This window comes from Heloderma suspectum, chromosome 5, assembly GCF_057233095.1.
Source record: "Heloderma suspectum isolate Gila_16-S chromosome 5, 16-S_ref, whole genome shotgun sequence".
Lineage (NCBI taxonomy): Eukaryota > Metazoa > Chordata > Lepidosauria > Squamata > Helodermatidae > Heloderma > Heloderma suspectum.
This window is the reverse complement of record NC_139462.1, coordinates 11,890,367-11,915,010: the sequence shown is the minus strand read 5'-3', so window position 1 is coordinate 11,915,010 and position 24,644 is coordinate 11,890,367. Positions and strand designations below refer to the sequence as shown.

The following is a 24,644-nucleotide window of genomic DNA, read 5'->3' as shown; positions in this document are numbered from 1 at the left end:
AAACCAGTGGTTTCAGGCACCCTACACTTTGTGTGTTTCACCTTCTGGGCTTAAGATGCTGGCCTCTAAAAGTACTAGAGAGGAATCTGAGACATGGCTGGCCCCCAAATTTCCAGCTGTGTACTTTCATACTGAGAGAAACACAATCGGTCAACATTATTAACGCATATGACTTTACACACACACACACACACACACACACACATTTATTTCTATTTCTATACTGCCCAATAACCAAAGGTCTCCAAAGCTTTTTCCCTGAAAGCTTTCTTTAATCATACAAAGCAACTGTGGCTAGCTGGCTTCAGGCTGAGCAGAAGACCAGCAGGTAGTTGGAGGTGTGGGAGCAGTTCTTTCCTTGACAGCCACTCATCCACTTAAAATTCATGGTGGGCATAATTAGGAAAAGAATAAAAAAACAAGGCTGTCACTACATACCGCCCTTACAAATCTGTGGTGCCACCACACTCACAATACTGTGCTTGGTCACCACACCTCAAAAGACACTGACTGTGGAGCTAGAAACGGTGCAAAATGGGCAACCAAAATGACCAAGGGGCTGGAGCAAGTCTCTTCTATGAGGAAAGGTTACAACATTTGGAGCTGCTTAGCTGGGGGTGGGGGAGGCAAATAAAGGGAGACATGACAGAGGTGTATAAAATTAGGCATGGTATGGAGAAGGTGGATAGGGAGACATTATTTTTCCCTATCATAATGCTAGAATTCGGGGTCATCCTATGAAGCTGATTGGTAGGAAATTTAGGATAGATAAAAGGAAGTAACTATTCACACAGCTCAGAGTTAAACTATGGAATTGGCTACCACAATATGTAGCAATGGCAATGAAAAGGTTAAACATCCCCTCCCTCCAGCATGTCCTCTACTCAGACCAAAGCCAGGGCCAGCCCACAGCTGCTTTGCAAAATTAACAAAATACGGCTCTGGATAGGAGTGAATGCACCTTCCTTGTTCTCCTCGACCTCTCAGCAGCTTTTGATACCGTTGACCACGGTATCCTCCTGGACCCTCGAGGGGTTGGGCATTGGAAACACCATATTGCAGTGGTTCCGGTCCTTCGTCTCTGGCAGGTACCAGAGGGTAGCACTGGGAGAGGAGGTTTTGGACCCGTGGCCACTCACTTGTGGGGTGCCACAGGGTTCCATCCTCTCCCCGATGCTATTTAACATCTATGTGAAGCCGCTGGGGGCTATCATCAGGAGGTTTGGGGTGCGGTGTGATCAATATGCAGATGACATGCAGCTCTACCTCTCATTCAAATCTTCACCAAGGTTGGCCGTAGAATCCCTGTCCAAATGTCTGGAGACGGTGAGTGGCTGGATGAGGAGGAATAAGCTGAAGCTGAACCCTGACAAGACCAAGGTACTTTTGGTGGGAGACAAGAGGAGGTTGGGGGATGTTGACCTGATGTTGAATGGGGTACGGCTACCCTTGAAAGACCAGGTCCGCAGCCTTTTTGGACTCCCAGCTGTCCATGGGAGTCAGGTGTCAGCTGTGAGCCAGACCGCGCTGTATCAACACCATCTGATACGGCGGCTGCGCCCCTTCCTTCCCAACCATCTGCTCCCATTGGTAGTACATGCCCTGGTCTCCTCTCGTTTAGACTACTGTAATGCACTCTACGTGGGGTTACCCTTGAAGATGGTTCGGAAGCTGCAGCTGGTACAGAATGCAGCGGCTCGTCTGATTAAAGGCAGCCGCCGGCGAGATCACATCACTCCAGCGCTGAAGGAGTTGCACTGGTTACCAGTTGTTTTCCGGGCCAAATTCAAGGTGTTGGTTTTGACCTTTAAAACCCTATATGGTTCCGGCCCAGCCTATCTTAAGGACTGCCTCCAGCAACACCAGACAGGCTGCTTAACAAGATCAGCCTTGGATGGCCTTCTCTCTGTCCCATCAGCCAGGACAGCTAGGCTGGTGAGGACGAGGGAGAGGGCCTTCTCTGTGGTGGCCCCCACTCTGTGGAACTCCCTCCCTAGGGAACTCCGCCATGCTCCCTCTTTAATGAGCTTCCGCCGCACATTAAAAATGTGGTTGTTCAGGCAGGCATTTGGGGTGGGTTAGGGTATTTTAGAAAATGTTTTTATTGTAGAATGTTATTGTTTTCAACTGTTTTATTATATGCTTGTACATCACCCAGAGTGGCTGGGTGACCAGCCTGATGGGCGATTAATTAATTAATTAATTAATTAAATAAATATCCTTGTGGGGGCAGGTGGAAGAAATCTGAAAATTACACATAATGGGTAGCTCCACCCTGACAGGGATGTGACTTACAGGTCAGGGTGGTAGGAGTTCTTCAACATATTTGACAGCTTCCCAATAAAGATAGAATGTCCTCTGGAGGATTGCCTTAGTAACTGGTTTTGCAAATAAGGTTATAGAATTGCGTTACCAGGATTTGTCTTGTGAACCAACTGAGAAAGCTGCATCAGACTTCCACTGGTAGACTGGGCCAAAAAAGGCAGGTCACGGGTCACCATAGAGGAAGCAGGCTGGGTGGGTGATGAAGAGAAGTACCTTATTGGAGCAAACTTAGGGTCGTACATGGACCCAAGGCAGTGGTATACCCAGTTTCCACTGAGACCAGTTGGACCATAGATATTTTTCCGCCATCCCCTTGTCACTCCTGAAGGATGCCCAGGGCCCTAGACAAAGAATCAAACTGCAGGCAGGCAGTAAGCTCAAGCAACTGGTTCACAGTGCAAGTCAAGAGGGAAACCAAGATCCCAAACTGGCAGGCAGGTTTAGGAAGAAAGGTCTTGGCCACAATTGGGTGCAATGAAGCTTGTTGGTACAAGAACTGTCAAGAGAAACTTGTTGTGCCAGCAAACCCTACTGGCATTGCATTAAAGGTCTCTTACAGCAGCACTGTGTAATTTACATTAGCGGTAGAGTTGAATAGGAGACTGCCCAATTGAAGAGCAAGGTTCATCCAACCATTTCAGCTTATTTGGAAAAGATTGCTCTTGTTGGCTTGCTCTGAATTGTATAGAAGAGGAAAGCAGGCTCTGGGATGATACCGGTGTCAGAAATGAATCTGAGCATGTGGAGATGTCTAGCAGCTCGGTTTCAGAATGGGAACAGCCAGAACAGGGGGAGGCACCCTCCCTAGTGAGCTCAGATATGGCAAGGCTTTCTTCCTGAGACCTTGACACACAGATGGCTCAGCCTGAACATACCTGCCTTTTCCTCCACCGTGAGAACCCCTGTTTCAGGGGAGGAGGAGAGCGAGGGGTGTTAACTTGAGGGATGCTAGGGTCCGTTGCAGAGTGAAGCGGGAAAAGTTAGGGGCAGGACTCAGACACTCCACCAGGTTGGCCACCCTTGGAAGCCAACATAGGAGGGGGCCACCCTTGGAAGCCAATGTAGGAGGGAGCCACCAAAGGGAGGGGCATCCCTGCAAAGCTGGTCTGAGATGTTCTTGCCCAGACTGCTGGCAACTTCTCTAACTTCCACTTCAGCTCCTCTAGTCTATTGATATATTCATAGATGTGTGGATTAGCCGTTTCATTGCAGTCTGAGAGTTTCCTAGAATCTGCATTTGTAAAGAAGCTAGTTGTTAACTAATAAACTAGTGAGCCTGAAGCCTTGTTTCCTAGAGTGTGTGGATTTCAAAGGGGGAGGATCAAGGAACATGACAACTGGTCCTAAACTTGTCAATTCTAGTTTACCCCGACTTTTTCAAGAAACCAGCAACAAAGTTGCAACATAGAATAGCAAAATTATAATAATTACTTTTGAAGATCAAATGGGCACTTCCAACAATGATTTCCAGGCTGAGATACTGTTTGGCTCCAGGGTTCTACCAAGCTGTGTGGTACATTTAATGGGGTGAGACATATATTTAAGTGTTGTTACATTTTTTCTTGTTTATGTCACTTTCAGTCAGCTGTAGCCTCCCTCTACATATTCTTAAAATGCTCTTGGCTTTTAAAAAATTCATAATTGACCTTTTCTAAAACCAGAATTAAAAAAAGGGTTATCTAGAAATAGGAGATCAGAAAAATGGAGAAAATGTGCAAGTTAATCAAATTAGAATTCAATGCCTGAGTTTTAATTAGGTATTATCAATGTAACTCAGCAGTCTGAAATGTTAATGTGCAAAGAAGCCCCTCCTCCCCTTTCACACACAAAGGCAAAGAAAGTGACTCCCCTCTTCTTTGCATTTGAAAGACAACACTGGGCCTGTTTTATGCATCTAATGCTCATCTTCCAAGATGATACATGTATCTTCCAAGATGATACATATTCATGTGTGTGTGCGCGCACTCCATTTCTGCTACTGATATCTGGTCTGATTCTCACCATAGCTAACACCCTAACCTTGACTGTCACACCTCTTTTAATAGCTGATGCATTTTTTAAAGAGCCCTCTCTCTGTGGGAGATAGAGCATTCAAATTCCAGTTTTATTTATTTCTAATCAAGGAGGCATTTTGAGCCATTAAAACACTGGCCTCTTATACCCTGCAGCATTACACTGGCAAAGAGTATTTTGTGGCCAGATACTGTGAGATCTTACGAATTCTCTAAAAGTCTTGCACAAAAGTGCAGATACTAGCTCTGAGTAAAGAATCCAACATTTAGGGAACATCAAGTTTCACTTTGTGAAAAAAAAGAAACAAGAAAATAAGCAAGTTTCTAGCCCTTAAGGCTGGCAAACAGGCTTGAAAGACAGTGCCATGAATAGTATTGTCTCTCCCATTGACCAGCATAAGCAGAATTCATGACAGAAAATGACAAAATAGATGCAAATCTGCTTAATGCATACTTATCTCAAAATCTAGCTTTTCTTGGCACCAACTTGGGGGCTGCTGGATAGTACTGTGAAGGCAGAACTCTTGCTTCAACTTTCAAGATCATAGTGGACCACCATAAATAGCCCTGATTCTGTTAACATGGGATATGAGTGACCCTACAATCATTTTACTAATGACACATGGAATAGGATGACAAATAAGAAAAACTCTGAATGAGAATGCTGCAAAAGGAACTGCCTACATTTCTGATGGTCTTGTTCCTAGAAACAAGAGCCATTTCCAAGCATTTGGTCATACTCTAGAGTGACCAAAAAAGACAGAACGCAGGATGAGGAAGCTAGGCAGATATGAGGAGGCTTGATTCACAGTGGCTGGAAGTGCAGTGAGGGTCTGAAAGGAAGTTTAGCCCCCATCCTATACATTTTGATGGGGGGGTGTTCAGATGACCTGCCATGCATTGAAATAGTGCATGATGGACATCACAGGGCTGCATGTGCTAGGCCATCCTCTGCCATGCTATGCATAATCTGGAGCTTACTGGAAGGGGCTCTATCTGCATACCAATGCATGTGCATAGAGCTCCTGCCCATGGAGGGAGACCCCAGGCCAGGGTTGCCCCACATCTGGAAGAGCTCTACACACATATATCAGCACACAGGTAGATTCCCTTCTAATGTGCTCAGAACTCTGGGGGATGGAAGGTGGGCTTGTCAGGGGCAGGGCTCACCTGCACAGGGGGTCATCTGAATCTCCCTAATGACAACCACACTAACTACAAGTATTTTAATGAAATGTTGGGTCTATTCAGTATCCACTTTGAAGGTCCTAAAACTTGTTGTAGATGCATGTGTTTGTTGGTGCATTTTGGGCAGTCCTGCAATACCCAGTCCTGGCCATGTGTCCTTTTTTACCGAGGACAGTCCTCTGTTTTGAAGGTGTCTTCTATGTGAAGATCTGTCCAGTACAAGTCTGGTTTAAAGATAAAGAACCACCAGAAGGAAGAGCTGATCCTTGAAGTTAAGAACATAAGAAGAGCCATGCTGGATCAGACCATGCCCAAAGTAGAATCCATGCTGGATCAGTCCATCTAGTCCAGCATTCTGTTCACACAGTGGCCAGCCAGCTGTTGACTGGGAACCCACAAGCAGGACACAAGTGCAAGAGCACCCTCCTGCCCATGTTCCCCAGCAACTGGTGTACACAGGCATACTTCCTCTGGTACTGGAGGTAGACATAGCCATCAGGACTTGTAGCCATTGATAGCCTTCTCCCCCAGGTATTTATCTAACTCCCTTTAAAGCAAATTGGTGGCCATCACTACATCTTGTGGTAGCTAATTTCATAGTTTAACTATGTGCTGTGTGAAGTACTTTTATCTATCCTGAATCTCCTACCAGTCAGCTTCATAGGATGACCCCATTGGGTTCTAGTATTTTGAGAGAGGGGGAAAAATGTCTCCCTATCCACATTCTCCACACCATGCATAATTTTGTAGACTCTATCGTCATGTCTCCCCTTACCCTCCTTATTTCCAAGCTAAACAAGCCCAGCTGTTCTAACCTTCCCTCATAGGGGAGATGCTCCAGCCCCTTGATCAATTTAGTTGTCCCTTTCTGCACTTTTTCCAGCTCTACAATACCTTTTTTTTAGATGTGGTGACCAGTACTGTACACAGTAGTCCAAGTGTGGTTGCACCATAGATTTGTATAAGGGCAGTATGATATTGGCAGTTTTATTCTCAATTCCTTTTCTAATTATGCCTAACATGGAGATTGCCTTTTTTACAGGGGCCGCACAATGGGTTGATATTTTCATCGAGCTGTCCACCACAACCCCAAGATCTCTTTCTTGGTCAGTCACCACTAGCTGAGATCCCATCAGGTTATATTTGAAGTTGGGATTTTTTTTGCCCCAACGTGCATCACATTACACTTGCTTGCATTGAACCGCATTTGCCATTTAGATGTCCATTCTCCCAGTTTGGAGAGATCCTTTTGGAGCTCTTCACAATCCCTTTTTGTTTTAACCACCCAAATAATTTGGTGTCATTGGCAAACTTGGCTCACTCCTAATTCCAGATAATTTATGAACAGGTTGAAAAGCATTGGTCCTAATACAGATCCCTGTGGGACCCCACTATTTACTTCCCTCCATTGGGAGAATTTACCATTTATTTCATAGACTCATAGAATAGTAGGATTGGAAGGGGCCTGCAAAACTATCAAGTCCAACCCCCTGCTCAGTGCAAGAATCCAAGTCAAAGCATCCCTGACAAGTGGCTGTCCAGCCTCATCTTGAACGCCTCCACAATGGGAGAGCCCACCACCTCCCTAGATAATTGGTTCCATTGTCGTATTGCTCGAACAGTCAGGAATTTGCCTGTCAACAGCACCTGGACAGTGGAATGAGCAAGGCGCACAGGTCACCTGGCCAAAGTCTTCCACACTATGTTGAGATGTACTGTATTTCTATTTAAAAAATCATAATTATTTCTAAATTTGCATCAATACATATACATTGAATAGGTGACCTTATTTGTCCTTTTTTTGGTGATGCGTTTCCACTTTGGGGGCAACTCATAAATAGCCACCTGATCAGTTGTGTCAGTTCATCTTATATCAGTCCTGATTTTCTCTTCTGGAAGGAATAAGCTTGACTTTTGATAAACAAAAGCACCACTGATGCTGTACTTATTTCTGGATGGTGTTTTTTTCCTAGATTTTGGCCTTGAATTCCATTGGTTTTTTATCTCAGCTGTTGCAGACTACTTAGCAAGAGTAAACCATTAATCCAAGAGTGGAAATACCCTGAGGGTACTACAAGCTTCACTTTTCCAGCATTCTCTGACTGCTGGGGTCACTCGTCAACCTAATCGGCAGTCTCGTTGCATAAGTCAAGGTCACCCATGACAGCATCTTCAGTTTATCATGAAACAATTACACTGCTAAAGTTGCCCTGATTCGGTAACAACTGCTTTCAGTTGCAATTAGATTTGCAAAGACTACTCAGCACGTTAAAACCATTCACCAAGACAAATTAGCACACTGGAAACCATGACTAATGGACAACCTTGAGGAGTACAGCACTCAGTATATGCCTTCAGTGGGTTTTTCAAAATTCATTTCCTGCATGCTCAGTGCTCACAGCTGCAGTACATTCTAGGGGTGTATGAAACCCCACTTACCTGGCTCCGCCGGGTTCTGCTGGGGGGGGAGGTGCTCCGTCCCTTCCCCCGGAATCCTCACCAGTGGGGAGGTGCTCTGCGCCTCCCCCCGGAATCCTGGCCAGCTGGCTCCGCTCCACAGCCAAGCCGCAGAGCCGCCAGACATCCGGCCGCTGGGCAGCCCTGCAAGGACGCAAATGGCGGCTGTCGTAGCCGCCATCATTTGCATCCCTTTCTTTCGCCATTATAGGCTACGTAAAAATTTACGTAGCCTGTCATGGCAGGGGGGAAACCTGAGCGTACGCAAATGGCGGTAGCCGCTGCCATTTGCGTACGCTGGTTTTTTTTTCCCCCTGCCGTGATAGGCTATGTAAATACTTACGAAGCCTATCACGGCAGGGGGGGAAAAACCCAGCGTATGCAAATGGCGGCAGCTACCGCCATTTGCGTACGCTCAGGTTTCCCCCCCCCCCGCCGTGATAGGCTACGTAAATACTTATGTAGCCTATCATGGCCTCCACAGGGACGCAAATGGCATCCCTGCATTAGCTGTGATAGGCTACGTAAGTATTTATGTAGCCTATCACGGCTGAAGAGGAGCAAGCGAATGGCGGCCGCAGGACGGCCGCCATTCGCACAGCAGCGCAGACGGGACCAGGTTAGTGCTCCGTTTCGTGTGCCTTTCATGGGGTGGGGGCAGTGGGTACTTCGTCCTGCGCGCCTTTTGTGGGTTGGGGGGGTGGGGGCTTCGTTCAGCTATAGGTTTTGGGGGGGCCAAATGCACTGGCATTCGGCCTCACCGAGATCCATCGCGGAATTCTCTGACATCCCTAGTACGTTCCAAACAAACATAGCATTCTACTACAGTTTTGCTTAAGTGGAGAGCTCATGCAAAGAATGGTAGAATCAGGGCAACTTCAACTGTTAATCCTTTTTTACACAGAGGGCACTTCTAAGTAGGAAAAACCTTGTGTTGTACCCCTGTGACGATGTATGCAGTTTGGTCAATATTTAAATATTGTCCTGTGAAGGGTTGAGGCCTATAGAGGTTAGGAAAACAAAAGGTCAGGCCTAGAGGCTTGGGTTTTTTGTTGGGAGGGGGTATCCCTGAGAGAAGTAGTTTCATTTCCCCAGTTATGCTTCAATTTCATTTCCCCAGTTAAGTTTCATTTCTTCAGGTTTGAAATAGGAATTTTGGTTTTGAGGGAGGAAGATATATAAAGAGAATGAGACAGCCAGTGAGAGCAGAGAGACAGCCTGAGCCTGAAGTGGGGGCAGATTCTGAACAGTGAGCAGGAAGAAGCAGCCCGGAGACGTTTAAGTACAACTAAGGTAAAGGAACTTGCTTTTTGCAACTTTTTATTTTCTCTTAATGCCTTTTGTATCACTCAGCTCTATTGTGTAAATACCTTTCATTGTGATTTACTTGCTTTAATTTACCAGTAAACAGTTGTTGTTGAGCCCTGTGTCTAGAGTGTCAATCACCCCACACCTACAGCCTAAACCCCATGTTATTGGAAAGGGGAAGGTAAAAGAAGGAAGGTGGGACTCTTCCGGAGTCAAGAGATCCTTGAGGAATTGCTCAGGGGGTCCAGGTCCTAAGTTTAACCCTGACATGTCCATAAACTAGAATGCTGGCGACAAGTGCAACTTTCCAGTAGAAATGGTGTTGGATAGTGATGAATCATCACTGTGAATCCCCCTTCTCTTAAAAACAAGACAATGAAATGTGCTGGAAGAGCCCAGGAAGCACAGGTCAGGGATGGTCAAGATGGAGAGCAAGTGGGAGATCTTTTCCACCCTGGACGACAGTTCAGTAATCAAGGCAGCATCTGAAAACCTTTCTAAACAACAAAGTTCTGAACAACTTCCTTGCTCAGTCAAACCTATTGATTAGAGTGCCAACAAAAACCCCAAGCACCGCCAGCAAAGGTGGTAGCAGCTTAATCTTGGCGGTGCTACCTCATGGTCAGCTCGTAGGGCCCTACTTTATGGAGGGCAGTCCTCTGTTTTGGAGAGCTGTCAGAGGAGAGTCCTCTATTTGAAGGTGTCCTCTATTTGATGAGCTGACCAGTCCAAGCCTGATTTAAAGTTAAAGAACCACAAGGAGAGAGAGAGAGAGAGAGAGAGAGAGAGAGAGCAGGAGCACTTGAAGTTGCCATCAAGCCTTAGCACCAAGACAGCAGAATGAGCAGGGACACTGGTCACCTGGTCAGGGTCATAAACTATGGTGAGGTGTATTTTTTTTCTATTTAAAGTATAGTTATTCTTTCTAAATTGACACTTATGCATATGTTTTTGCATATACAGATGTTATGCAAATTGGTGTCCCCTTTTGTCTTCTTATTTGGTGATTCAGTTCCTCTCTCTCTCTCTCTCTCTCTCTCTCTCTTCTTGGGGGGGGGGAATGTGTAAGTGGCCACCTTATCAGTTAGCCAGGTGGTCATGGGGCAGCATCCCACTCCTACCCTGGTGTTCCCCTGGTGAATAGGAAAGAGACAGAACTTCAGACGAAGTCAAGAGGAAGGTGGAGGCAAAAGCTTCCAGTTCCAGCAAAATGCAAGATATGGAAGAGAGGGCCAACAGCATGAACCAGAATGTGGCATTCAGGGCAGGGTGTGCCTGTGCTCCCTCAGAGTGTCAGAAAACCAATCCGGCCAGAGGGACTCTCACCCCTCCATTCAAAAAACCCATCTCAGCCTTTGTGTGACTCATGGACATTGTAAATTAGGGCTGTGCAGGGACCCCTGATCTGACTCGAAAGCCGCTTTGCAGCTTCCGAGGTGGGCCCAATCCGGATCAGGCAGATTCGGTGGGCCCCGACCCACCTTGGCCCCAAACCCAAAGCGGGTCCCCCCCCCCAATGCCCCCATGCAATCCCCCCCCCAGCTCCTTACCTGGGCCGCTGCCTCCTCTGCCGCCTTCGCCATCATCACCTCCTCCATTGCACCGCCCACTGCTGCTGTCTTCACCACCTCTGCTGCCATGAAAATGGGAGCAGCCCGCCGCTGCCTACTGTCTCTGCTGCCTGCCGCCACCTCCTGAGGCCTGGACGTGCAGCAACTCTTCTTGCAGGGAGTCGCCATTTTTAAAATGGCACTTCCAGGAGGTTGCAATTTTTAAAATGGCGACTCCTTGGAAGAAGACCAGTCACTGCACATCCAGGCCTCAGGAGATGGCAGCAGAATTGGCAGCAGGGCAGGGCAGCAGCGGCACGGTGGCAGAGGCAGCAGTGGGGTGGCGGCAGAGGTGTGGCGGCAGAGGCCGTGTGGTGGCAGAGAGGAGAAGGCGGCTCAGATAAGGACCTGGAGGTACCAGGGAGGCTGGGCTGGGGGCTGAAGCACACCGAGACCCAACCTGCTCCGGGCCGCTTCGTGCCCCCTCCGCTTTGCCTCACAAGGGGCACAAAGTCGCCTTAGCCTGCTTTGACTTGGGGTTCGACTTGACCTGTGTAAAATCCACTCCATCTGTGTTTCACAGATTGTCAGGTGCCTTTTGTTCTGTTGTCCACCCACAGATGGATGCAATATTTTTTTTTGTCATGCAAAATATGCGAATAATTATGTAAGTATTTATGTAAGTATCTACATAATTTAACTTAGTACATAACATTTAGCATATTGTCCCCCATTCCATTCAATGTTTCCTCAGCAGAAATGCGCGTATTTTTCTACAAAGAAATATACATAAATTTCAGGAAACCAAAAAAATAATCCGAAAGTCCATGGACTCTGCACAGCGACAGCCTGAGGGGAGTCACTCCGCAGTGGATTTCACAGGTTAAGATTCTTAGAAATCCGAACTCATTTTAGTCCATCTCAAATTTCTCCAGCATCTCTACATGGGAATGCACTTGTTCAGAATAAAGGACCAGAATGCATGACTGGGACTGGGATGTTGTTCTCCAGCCATACCAGCGGGATACTAGAGATGTGCAAACCTGATCCTTTAAGAACAGCTGTGCTGACTCAGACCAAAGGTCCATCTAGTCCAGTATTCTGTTCTTGCAGTGGCCAACCAGATGCCCATGGAAGCCCACAAGCAGGACATGAGTGCAATAGCGACCTCCTGGTAGTGTTCCCCAACAACTGGTATACAGAAGCATACTGCCTCTGATACTGGGGGTAGTATATAGCCATTGTATTTATTTACTCATTCATTTAAGAAATTCCTTACCCACTTTTCATTATAAAATAATCCCATGAGAACTAGTAGTCACTGATAGCTTTATCACTTACAAATTTCTCTAATCAGTTAAATTAGCCACTCTAATATTGTGAACTGCTGCGAGATGTTATTATATTCAGCAGTATATAAATGCCACAAATAAATAAATACATACATACATACATACATACATACTCCCCTTTTACAGCTGTCACTACATGAGAAATTTGTTTCAGTTCATTTTTTAATAGGATTTACCCAGTTTACACCTTCCAGTCTGAACACGGATTTGGACTCAATCTACCATCAACATCCGTATATTTTCAAGCTTGCAGTGTGATTTGAGGACCCCCCAAAATGTGTTCAACAGCATGCACATTTGAAAAAAGATGTGTATGAAAAAATGTGTACTTTTGAAAAATGCACACAAATACACTCTAATTAATGGGAGAAAAATATGTACATTTCAAAGATGCACACAACTGATGTGTACATTTGGAAAAATATGCATGAAAGTATGGGCGGATTTGTATGCAAAAAACTCAAAGCTTACAATCTGATAAGGACTTGAGTCGGAATGAGCTTTGAGATAGAATTCGGAGAACTTCCGCTAGCTCGAGTTTTGTTTATTTCCACATCCCTAACTACATCTTGTGGTTGCAAAGTCCATAGTTTAACTTTGCATTGTGTGAATAAGTACTTCCTTTCATCTGCCCTGAATCTCCCATTGTTCAGCTTCATGATGACCTCTTTAGATTCTAGTATTATGAGAGAGGGAGAAAAATGTCTCCCTATCCACTTTCTCCAAACCATAATTCCGTACACTTCTATCATGTCTCCTGCTAGTCACCCTTTTTATAAGCTAAACAGTCTCCAACATTGTAACCTTTTCTCATAGGTGAGTTGCTCCAGCCTCTTAATCAATTTGGTTGGCCTCCTCTGCACTTTTTCAGTTCTGCAATATCCTTTTTGAATTGTGGCAACCAGAACGTACCCAGTATTTTGATGTCACTTTTGAAGCACAGAATATCCACATTATATCCACAGCAATTCCATAGTGTGTCTTGCATCTCCTTGCCTTTAAGTACCTTGGGCATAACTAGGATGCATGGAAGAATGTGCACTGGAATATGGACACCATCTTGCTACTCCATTGTTTTCAGTGTCATTGACTGTGCATCTGAATGCACATTCCCACAATGATTCTTAAACTGTCAACTAGCTTGTGCCAGTACCCAATCCAGGTTTTGGGGGACCCTTGAGCAAGATTCTCTCATTGGGGACCCTACCCTGGGTGTGCCCAGGTCCTCTTCCTCCTCATCACCACCACTGCAACACTAAAGATGGAAGAACCAGGGATGCTCAAGATTGCCCAAGTTGTCTGAACTTCACTTCAAAGTTAAACTCACTACCATCCTTGTTTGTGACCTGTTGTTTGGTTGTTTGTTAGAACAGGAAAAGTACACGTTTCAGACAAGTGAACCCCCCCCCCCGACTAAAGCATGAAAATGCACATTTTTAATGTGTGCATTTTTAAAAGTGTGCATTTTTTAAAATGCATCTTTTGCAAAAACGAATGCATGCTTGGGAATCTACAAACATTTTGGGAGAAATAGCACTCCTGTTCACGTTCAGGATTGCAAACAGCTATGGGGCAGTATAGAAATGAAATTAAAAATAGCAATAATATAGTAACAGGGGATTTTTGAGTGATTTGTGAACTGAAGCAGAATTCTTGTGCATCCCTATGCACCATCTCCCAGAGATATACAACAAGTAGCAGTTACTATGACGTCTCTTTCTGATTTGTCATTGTGATTTGAAGTTACTATGATGTCTTTGTGATTTGTCATTGCGATTTGAAGTTACTATATCATCTTTTGTGATCTGACGTCTCTTTGAGTGATTTGTGAACCAAGGCGAAATTCTTGTGCATCCCTATGCACCGTCTCCCAGAGATATACAACAAGCAGCAGTTACTATGACATCTCTTTGTTTTCTCAGAAACAGCAAACGATCAGGTATCAACAGCAAGGAGGAGCAGAAACAGGGCCAGTTGTGATCCAACTACACTCACCTCTGACACTGGGTCTGGATTGTGTAACTGTTTCTCTAGCCAGCCATTTCCTCCCTATGACTAGACTGAAGAAGAATTTGCACACTGAGCTGCTGCTGATACCTTTCCTGATGGAAAGCAAATCAGATAGAATCTGGCATGAGCCTTCAGGATCATTGTACTGCCAGTGCAACGATATTCTGGGCAGAAACTCAATCTGTCAGATTACCGCAATATCCCTATAGAAAAAAAAAGTACTGTCCTAACAGCAAAACAGTGCAGATGACCTGTTTGGTAAAACAAAAGGAAAGGAAGGACAGAATGTGTGGTCTATTGAGGTGTAGGAGATAGGTTTCTAGGAATAGAGAATGGTCCACAATGCAGTAGAGATCTCCAGAAACAGTATTATGAAGGCCCCACCCAGGTGCTTTCTAGTCTCAGGGCCCTTCGCACACAATTGCCACAGTTCAAAGGCTCCAGCATGCAAACATGGGCTTTGATGTGCATGATGAGCAGCACGCAAGCAGAGTGTTCCATTCTTTGCAGTGTTGAGGGACGCGCCATATGCGTATGTCCATTCTGTGTGGAGAGTTCCATGTCACCAATGAATATAGTGAAGGCCTGATGCCAATGACTTCCACGTGGGCATTATAGTCCAATGGATATTTGTAATTCAGTCAGAGTCCTCACTCCTTAAATGTTTCTCCATCACCATGAGATCTAGGAACATGATCTCTTTTTTTAATACGAAACCTGGAATTCCTGGGACTCTTGATAGATGCACCAGATTAGGTGTTTGAAGCCAGATTCTTTTACTCCTAGTGTAAATTCCTGATCGGGGCGGGGGGCGGGGGCAGGGATGACCATCATATAAGCCAGGGTGCAGAACCTTTTTCTGCTCAAGATCTGAATTCCATTTTGGAGAAGTTCTTGGGGGTTGCATTGCAGTGGTGGGTGAGGCCAAAAGCAAAAGGGGATGGGTGAAAATATCAAAAATAACAGCATACTTTAGCTTCAAGCTCTTACTACCAGTAAAGCCTTAGGAGAGGCATCTGCTAGAATGGGGAGAAAACGGCACAAAGCCGGGCAACCTCCAAATGATTGTCATGTAACTTCCTCCACCCCCTTTGCAATCAACACACTCCAGGAAACAAGGCTCCAGGCCAACACTACTTTATCAGTTAACAACCAGTTTCTTTACAAATGCAGATTCTCTCAGACTGCAATGAAACAGCCAATCTACACATCTACAAACATCAACAGAGGAGATGAAGTGGAAGTCAGAGAAGTTGCCAGCCGTCTGGGCATGAACTTCACAGCCAGACTTGCTTGGCAGGGATGCCCCTCCCTTAGGGTGGCTCCCTCATACGTTGGCTTCCACGCATGGCCAACCTGGCAGAGCGTCTGAGGCCTACCCTTAACTTTTTCCACTTCACTCTGCGACGGACCCTACCATCCCTCAAATCAAGCCCCTCACCCTCCTCCTCCGAAATTTGAATTCTCATGGTGGAGGAATGGGGGAGCATGCAGGCTGGGCCCTCTGTGTGTCAAGGTCTTGGAAAGAAAGTCTCGCCCTATCTGGGCTCACTAGGGAGGGTGCCTCCCTCTGTTCTTGCTGTTCCTATTCTGAATCTGAGCTGCTAAACATCTCCACACAGTCAAATTCATTCCTGACATCGATTGGTGGTTGGGGGAAAGGGGATATGGCCGGGAAAGGGGGTTTGGCCTTCTGGGAAACAAAGGGCTGGATTGGTACCCCCAGAGGGTCAAATTTGCCCCCCGGATCTGAGTTTATGCGCCCCTGACATAAGCTCAGTAAAACTTTTCAATAAACTTTTCAATAAATACAATAAACTTTTCAATCAACTGAATGTGAGTGTCAAAAATAACCACCAATACATGGCAACCCAAACCGAAGCTCTGCCATCCAGTCATCTGAAGCTTCCTGTTCTCCAAATCAGCTTGCAAACGCACACTTTCTGCAGTGGAATTTGAAGCTGTGCTAATGTGTTGCATGGATTTTAAACTCACCCTTGCACTCTGCCCAGCAATAAGCTGATCGTCTTCAGTCTGAACACTCGTCCGGCTGCGAACATCGTAATCTTCCTGCTCAAAGTCAGAATCATCCTCTAGCTCTTCAGGAGTCTGGATTTTGAAAAGAGAGAGAAAGGGAAAGAAAAGAAGAGCTGGCAGAATTACAAAGGTTACAGACAAACCCCAGTGATCGCTAAGTTCCTGTTTCATCAACTACCTGCCCAGAGAACGCTGTTTCGTCTTCATTTTAAATTAACTTGTCTGTTAAGGCAGGCAGGACCCCAAATTGAATTGTCTGGGAAAAATGAAGCTGTTCCAACCCTGCTCTTTTACAACTGGCATTCATCATCACTTCGCCATGATTTCTCTCAATTCCGTTAACGGGGGTGAACGTACATTTTGCAAACTAACACCCATAGGACGTGTTTCCCCACTAGAACGTGATATTTCAAAATAATTGTATTTGGTCTCTGGGAAAGGAAGACCGATAACATGATTGTGCCAAACTGATTGCAAAATCTTTCACGGGATTAAGGATGTATCTGAGAAAAAGGCACCTTGAACTGGGAGCAACCAAATAGGATAAATAAATAAAAATGTCCTCCAACTGAAATTTAAATTGGACACATTCTGAAGTGTAATTTCTTAATTCTCAAAAGCATTGGGTGATGGAATGAATTCTGCAATGTGAGATTGCAGAGAAAATTGCAATATCCCAGTTCTATATTTGTGAAGGATATGAGAATCCTCCCCGCATTCCTTTGCTCCTATCACAGTCTCACTCCTCCATACTCTCCAAGGCCTTTTAGGGTCCCAGAGGTGGAGATGGCCCCTCTATCATAAAGGGACAGATGCATTGTAGAGCCAGTGTAGTGTAGTGGTGAGAGTGACGGACTGGGAGCCGGGAGATCTGGGTTCTATCCCCACTTGGCCATGGAAGCTCACTGGGTGACTTTGGGCCAGTCACAGGCTGTCCGCCCAACCTACCTCACAGGGTTGTTGTTGTGAGGATAAAATGGAGAGGAGAAGAATAATGTAAGCTGCCTTGGGTTCCTTGCAAGAGGAAAAAAGGCGGGATATAAATGCAACAAATAAATAAAATCATAGCAAATAGCCTATGGGAACGGTATTGGTAGTGTTGTCTATCTTTGTGTCTGCATGTAAGTTCGAAGGATGTCAAGCCACAGGATCTGAGGGGCAAACAAAAAACCTAGAAAACTCTCTGCTAAGGGAAAGGGGGATTTGATTGCCAAGATTGCTTTGTGCCATTTTTCAAAGTGCACCAAAAGACAAAAAACCCTTTCCCCCCCAATGCGAGTCTGTGCTTTGCTATTCTTGCTGCTCTCCCTTTAACTCCCACGTGAAATCAGCAGGAGTTCTGTGCGCATAAGAAGAAAACAGTCAAGGCAACCTTATCCTAACAACAGTGAAAAAGTGCCATTCTCTTATCTGAAACACAGTCATTGTTCACCTCCCTCTATGAAGGCAAGTTGTGCCATGTGCCTTGATGGTCCAATGGGGGCTACTGGAGACCCCAAGACCGCAAGATTCAAAGTAAGTGAATCCCTGCCACTTTGCAATGCTTCTCCATCTTCAGCTATCTTCTTCTCCATCTTCTGCAGGCACAAGGAACATCAACAGTCAGTAGCGGAGAGAGGGGCCATGGATGCCCCCCCCATTTGTCATAATCCCTGCTGCAACCAAACAAGAACAGTTAAGAGTGGCAGATGGAGGGGTCTGCCCTCAACTCTATGGCTTATCAGAAGATTCGTGTGATGGCCATGTGTACTGTAGTGACTAAGAGACTGAGCTATAGATCAGGGCATCCTTAGTTCACTCTCACTTTTTGCCATAAACTTTGCTAGGCAGCCTTAGGCAAGCCACAGTCTCTCAGCCCTTAATAGGAGGATAAGAATGACCGACCTTACAAGGCTGTTGAAGGATGGCAAGATAATACATACGAATCGCCATGAAGGAGCTAAAGCATATATAAATGCTAACAGTTTTGCTTATTCTCATCTTTGTTGAGTATAATTGTTTTATACAATTTTAGTCTTAGAACTGAGCTGCAAAAGGGCACATTTTACTAAAAAAAAAAAAATCCATCTTTGCGTTTTCATCCTGTTTCAGTGATAATTTGGGGTCCTGCAAAATGGTGTCAGGATTGATTCTGAGTGCAGGGAGATAGCAGCTCAGATTCAGAAGAGGAGCAGCCAGAACTGGGGGAGGTTTTTTCACAGGCGAGTTCAGCTATGGATAGGCGTGCTTCTCAGGTTACCAACCCCCAGATGGCCGGGCATGAAGCTTCATCCTTACTCCCCTCCATGAGAAACAGCAAGCAGGAGGAGGAGGGGCTTGAGGTCTGTGACCTAGGAGATGCCAGGAGGAGACGCAGAGCTAAGAGGGAAACGTCAGGGGCAGAGCTTAGACGTTTGAACCGGTTAGCTATGCTACAGAGGCTATGCAGGGAAGCAGCAGATGAGGGGTGGGACCTCCCTCCCTAAGTTAGCCTAGTCAGATAGCTGCCCTTTCAAACTGCGGGCAACTTTCGTTTATCCCATTTGAATCCCCAGGAGGCATTTCTTTGTAGCCTGAGAGTCTTCGGGGATTTTCATCTGTAATGAACCTGTGAATAATGAATTAAAGACATGAGACTGAAGCCTCTCTTTTTGTGTGTTTGTAAGTGCTTGAGGAAAGAGGGGGCCAAGGGAATCCTGACAAATGGGGTAAAATATTCTCCCATTCAGAGTAAGGGCAGGGAGCATTACCCTCACTCTGATGTGGCTTTGGTTGTGCTCTCATGTAGCTAAATCCGATTACCTGTATAGCATCCTGATGTCATCACACTAGCTATGTGATCACTGATTGGCTTGGTCATGCAATATGCAAGGAAGTCCAGCTTTCATTCTTTTTAATGCATCACAGCAGCTTACCAAGAAGGGGGATCTTCTAGAGAACACTTCCAGGGGCCCAAAGTGTTCTTTTTTACATCAAAAGCAGTTGCCCATGAAATTCAGCTCAGCCTTATTTCATTTGCTATTACTTGGGATGGAATTTTCTCTAGGTTAGACTAGTAAGCCATCCTGGATTTCTGTTATCATATTGCGTGGCTTGGCTCATTCACTTCAGTCATCTGGAGAGGTTCCTATGGTATGGTTATGGCATCCTCTTGTTAGCATTCTGTTGGCTTGTTTATGGGGTAGAAGATTGGACACTGAAGGCCTGATCCTGTCCCCCATATGATGTCAATGTTTAATATTTTAATGGTACCAACAATGTATGTGGGGTTTACTAGAGCCAGAGTAAAAAAAGTGAAGGGAAAGCATTTCACAAAGGATCAACGAGGAACGTCAGCTAACAAAAAAAAATCTGGTTATCAGCAATGGTATTCATACAAAGAGGAAAGTTTGACCTGGAAGTTACCATAAATATTAGGCTGTATCACCTGCTCTGTTCTGGCCTACCAGGTGCTCATCTCATTGTATATCTGGATGATCTCTCTACAGTTCCTTCCCTGACCAAAGTCCCCAGTTCAAGATGCACTGTGGGCTTAGGTCTTGAGAGCATGTGAGAAAAGCAAGGTTTACATTAATCGTGCATTAATACCTTTTGTCACCTAGGTTTAGGCCGACTTGGATTTTGAGAAGTTTGGACTGATGCTGCTGCAACACTACCTGAGCCTGTCACTGCCACTACCTCACCATACCACCACCACAACTCTCATATTTACTAGCAGCAGTAATGTGTCCATTATTCGAGCAGTGTGGGAAGCAGCTATGGTGCAACTACTGCCAGGGGGTTAACTGACCTTAAGATACTAGAAGTCTCCAGTGGTCTTGACCACGCTCAAAAAGCTGTGGTGGGCTCTGTTCAAGAAAGGGAGTGTGACACAATAGTTACTAAAAAGCAACATGATGACATTTTAATTCTATGTTACTGTTCAAATAGATTGTGCTCCCCAAGTTTCAGTGATCAAATCTAATGGAGGGAAAAGTAATGCCAGCAGCAGGAGAGTCATCCAGCAATGGCTGCTTGCCTTTCAGCCAAATGAAAATGAGAAAGAAAGACACTCTCTCTCTGTTATCTTCGGCTTTTTCAATTGGATTTCATTCCAATAATTCATCCGGAGGAAACACCATAAGAAATTGTGACAAAACAATATGTACCAGGGGGGCCATAAAATGGCGGAAGTTTAGTCTATTACTTTCTATTTCAATTTCAGCTGCCAAAATCATCTGGCAAAATATGTGACATTAGAAGTATTTCTCCCCCATCCCACCATGTTAGTGGGGGGGGGGATGATTCCCCCACCCACCCCTAGTGCAGACATTATTGATATTTCTTTGCACTTCTGATTCACTTCCACATGGTTGGTATAATATGGTAAAGCAGAAATGAAGCTTCTTCACTTTAATTTTTTACAGTTGAGGGGGAGGGAGAACCCTTCATCTAGCTTACAGGCTTTATTCCTACATGTCGTGTGACAAATATCTTTGATAATTGCTTTGTTCCCTGATGTGTACCCTGAACATTTAGTGTGGGGCAATGAAAGCCTCTAACAGACAGCCTGATGAGATTACAAGTCATTGTAATGTTCACTTTTTCAGAAAAGGTGTAAAGATGCACAACAAGAGAAGGAAACATGAGACCTACTGCTCCTGAACAAACTGTTCAGAAATTATGTTTTAAAAAAGAGATTTGAGCTTCAGTTTAGTGGCTCAGGGACACACAGAGCTTATGTGTCCCATTCTCTCCAACAGCGTACAACACTCAGAAGTGTAAAAAAGAATCTCAACCATATTTCTGCTAAGATGACATAAATAGGGATGGGAGAGCAATTTGTTCAGTTCACATTTTAATCGAACCCATACGTGAACAGAAACTCAGTTATCCTTCGAAATGTGTACTTCTCTGAATTTTGTAATGGAGACCTCCAATTTAAAAATGTGTGTAAAATGTGTATATTAGGGGAACAGGCAAACACAAAAATGTGTATATTAGTAAAAGAATGTTCAGAAAAAATGCTTTGGGAAAAGGTGTATCTTCAGCAAAATTGCATACAAAAATACATGTATTAGGAGAAATGCACACAGAAATGTCTCTGAATTTTCATGAGAACTTCATGAATCTCAAAATCTCAAAATTCAGGAAAATCCAATCTTAATATTGGAAAAGTTATTAAAGACTGGGACAAAGTGAACAGATTGGAAAAATGAGAAATGGAGAGAGACTGAAATGGACAGCTTCATCCATCCCTAGACACAACTTCCTTTCGCTTCAAAGGAGTGTCAGAGGTTCATTCTTTAACAAGCTGGTGAAGATGACATTGAAATGCTACAGGCAAAAGTATTCCCTCAATTATTATGCTGTTTAGTTTATTAAGGGGGGAAAGCAATACCTGATAAAATCAAATCAACTGGTTACTCAGCGTTTGAAATGACAGTTTCCTTACCTGAATAAACACTGAAAACTATTTCTTTGGAGGTTCAATGAAGCAGTTCGTTAATTTATTTATTCATTTAGATACTAAGAACACCTATCTCATACCCTGAGCTCTGCACATACATTTAACAGACACAAATGGTTCTAATCTTCATTACATGATTGAACTATAGTAAAACCTGATATCCCAATGCTTTGGGGAATGCACAGTTTTTCTGTAAAAGACAGATGTGTGCAAAGGAAAGGGGTTGCATATGTTCAGTTTTCAAAAGCCGATCAGTATTAAACTGTTGATCAGAACTAAACAGCTGACTCACAATTTCCAGACTTGCCTTATATCCCTGGCTAGTTTACTCAGTTTGTTGTTGCCATAACATACAAAGGAAAATAAAGGGGACCCCCACACACTCCCACACACCACTCAGCTTTAGAACTGGCCAGGTGTGGGTGACCTACATAGACAAGGTTGGTTTATTTGCAGATATCTAGTGTAATTCATCAGCGGTCAAAGACAATATAGCTAGACATGATCAAAATATTATGTACCCCTGCTTCATTCATTGGGGGAGAACCACTTACTCCTAGTTCCCATATCTAATTTATCTGAATATAAAAGCAGGAATGGTTGGCACAGGAGCCCATACCAGAGTGGGTTCAAATAATCAACCCAACCTAGAAAGAGAAAGGTGGAAATTCACGTTGCCAGCTGTAAAAATATGGTGGTTAGCTGGTTTCTGGTTCATATATTACTTTCTATATTTGGCTATTAGTTTCCTAGTAGCAATCACATGTAAATAGCATCATTCACAAAATGCACAGAGGTTTTTAAATATAATTTTTGGCTCTGCCAGCAAAATAACCATGAGAAGAGGGCTCAAACAAGCATTACAATTTACACACACACACACACACATTATTCATAAATAACTATGCATGTGGCATTGGTTCTTGACTACAAAAGTGTGAAGTGCTTGACAGTAAATGTTTTTACTGAATAACTTCCTTCTACAAAATAATCACTTCACTTTCTTTTCTTTTCTTTTCCTTTCAAATCCTTTAGAGAGAAACCTTTTGCCAATTTAGGGGTAGGGTGGTCGTGCCATTGCTTATTTCACAGAGCATGCCAGCTGAGCGAGCCACGTCATATCACTTTACGGATCATCTGGAAAGTGGTGCTGGTGTCCCTCACAAGGAAAGGAAGCCTGCGGTGAGTGATGCCAAGTGTGGTCAATGACTTCCTCTCCCAGCTGATCATTACTGGCAGCTACGGCCTGTGGCTTACTATTTCAGTAACACTGCTGGTCCCTATGTCATGTTCTAAGTCCACTCCTGTTCAAGATACAGCAGGTTGTAGCCTCTCCTTAGATTTGAGGGGCAGCGGGAGGGGCAGAGGGGGAATATGGAACACCATGATGGCCCAGGTCAGTGCTGGCTCCTTTTTGAGGGCCCTTGGACAAGACACCCTCAGGGCCCCCCCTCCCTCAGTGAGTCTACCTTCTCACCACCATTGTCACCAGCTGCTATTGCTCCTCATCCTCTTTCTCATCATTGCTACCAGTTGCTTGCTGGATAGGCAGACAGCCAGTGAGGAAGTAGACAGTGGCATCTACTGCTCTTCCTTCTGACTACCACCACTGTCTGGGTCGGAGCGAGAGTCTGGTGAACAAGGAGGCTGCAATGGCGAAGAGGAGGAACAACTCCAGAGGGCTCTTGTTAGTGGGCCCCTCTGGTGCGTGGGCCCTCGACAGGTGCTCAGCCATGCCTACCCTTGACACTGGCCCTGCACAAAATATATCATATGAACGTCAAAGGAGTAACCAGTTCTAGTCATAAACAGAAAGGAAACTCGAAGACAAAATGTATTCCAAAGTAAGGTCTTGGAACATGTTTGATAACTTCCCTACCTTTGACACCGGCCTTGGCCCAGGTTTTCTAAATGGCCTTTGTCTCTAGGAGAACCCATGAAGTATTAGAGAGATGGATAATGTTTTGAAGAGGCCTGGAGATGTGGAGGATGGTTCCCTAGGAAAACCAACTGTGTGGGGATGGGGGCTCCACTGTGGTGTCAGTGGGCACCAATGTGCCTAGGAACACCTCTAGGTATGTCTGTCAGGACCCCTGCCCCTCCTTGTTTGTTTGTTTGTTTGTTTATTTATAACTACGGATGTCAGATTCAAATGAGGCCGGATTCTTTGGAATTCTTTGGAATCCAGCCTCAGGAATCCGCAGCAGATCAGCCCCACTTACCTCCTCTCCTGGAGGATTCCACATGGGATGGGATGGCTGCTTGTTGAACCAGGAGCCGTTTACCTCCTCACCGATCGCCATTTAAAAAAAAAAAAGGCCATCGGCAGGATGTCCCCATAGACTTATACGCAAAATAGAGCCATGAATCTTGCATATAAGTCTACATATGCAATACTTATACACGATGGCTTCAAAATAGTGATTCTGTGTTTTGGACTTCAGAACCTACCTCTGCCTTTTACTTAGGTTCTGGAGCGAGTTACTTTTCTTTTACTCTCACTGTCTTCTTCTTCTTCTTCTTCTTCTTCTTCTTCTTCTTCTTCTTCTTCTTCTGTGAAATGAGTGTTTCGGCACTGTCCAGTCTGCCATAGCAACCATTTTGTGAATGGACAACCCCCCCCCACCGCCCCATGGCAGCCGTTACATAAGAGGAGCTGTGTGGCACTCTCAAAATTCCAGATGTGCTCACCAATGCAACAAGCTTGGAGACCCCGCTATAAAGAATGAGTACCTTTGCCCTTTATAAAGCTGCAAGGTGCTTACTTTGTGGAAGGGCATTTTCTGTACTACTTCTTGAGCCTGGGTTTACCTGCCCTTCTTGAGTTGTCACTGCTGGTAAGAATGCAAGAAGGGCAGGTAAATCCAGGTGCAAGAAGTCAGCTTCTCTCCATCATCTAGTTAAACCATGGCCTCCTAGGCCACTGCAGGGACTCATTTTGCTCTTTGCCTGTGTGAAATCTACCAGCCTTTTAACT

General features: G+C 44.9%; 1 protein-coding gene across 3 annotated transcripts in view; it reads right to left on the bottom strand.

Moving 5' to 3' along the window:
- Positions 1-24,644, bottom strand: part of CTNNA2 (catenin alpha 2) — an 857,198-nt gene that overhangs the window by 49,374 nt on the left and 783,180 nt on the right. For all 3 annotated transcript variants that reach the window (XM_084855355.1, XM_084855357.1, XM_084855356.1), the window contains exon 14: positions 16,198-16,311. In XM_084855355.1, coding sequence (XP_084711481.1) covers positions 16,198-16,311 — 114 coding nt within the window. The remainder of the gene's footprint in view (positions 1-16,197; positions 16,312-24,644) is intronic.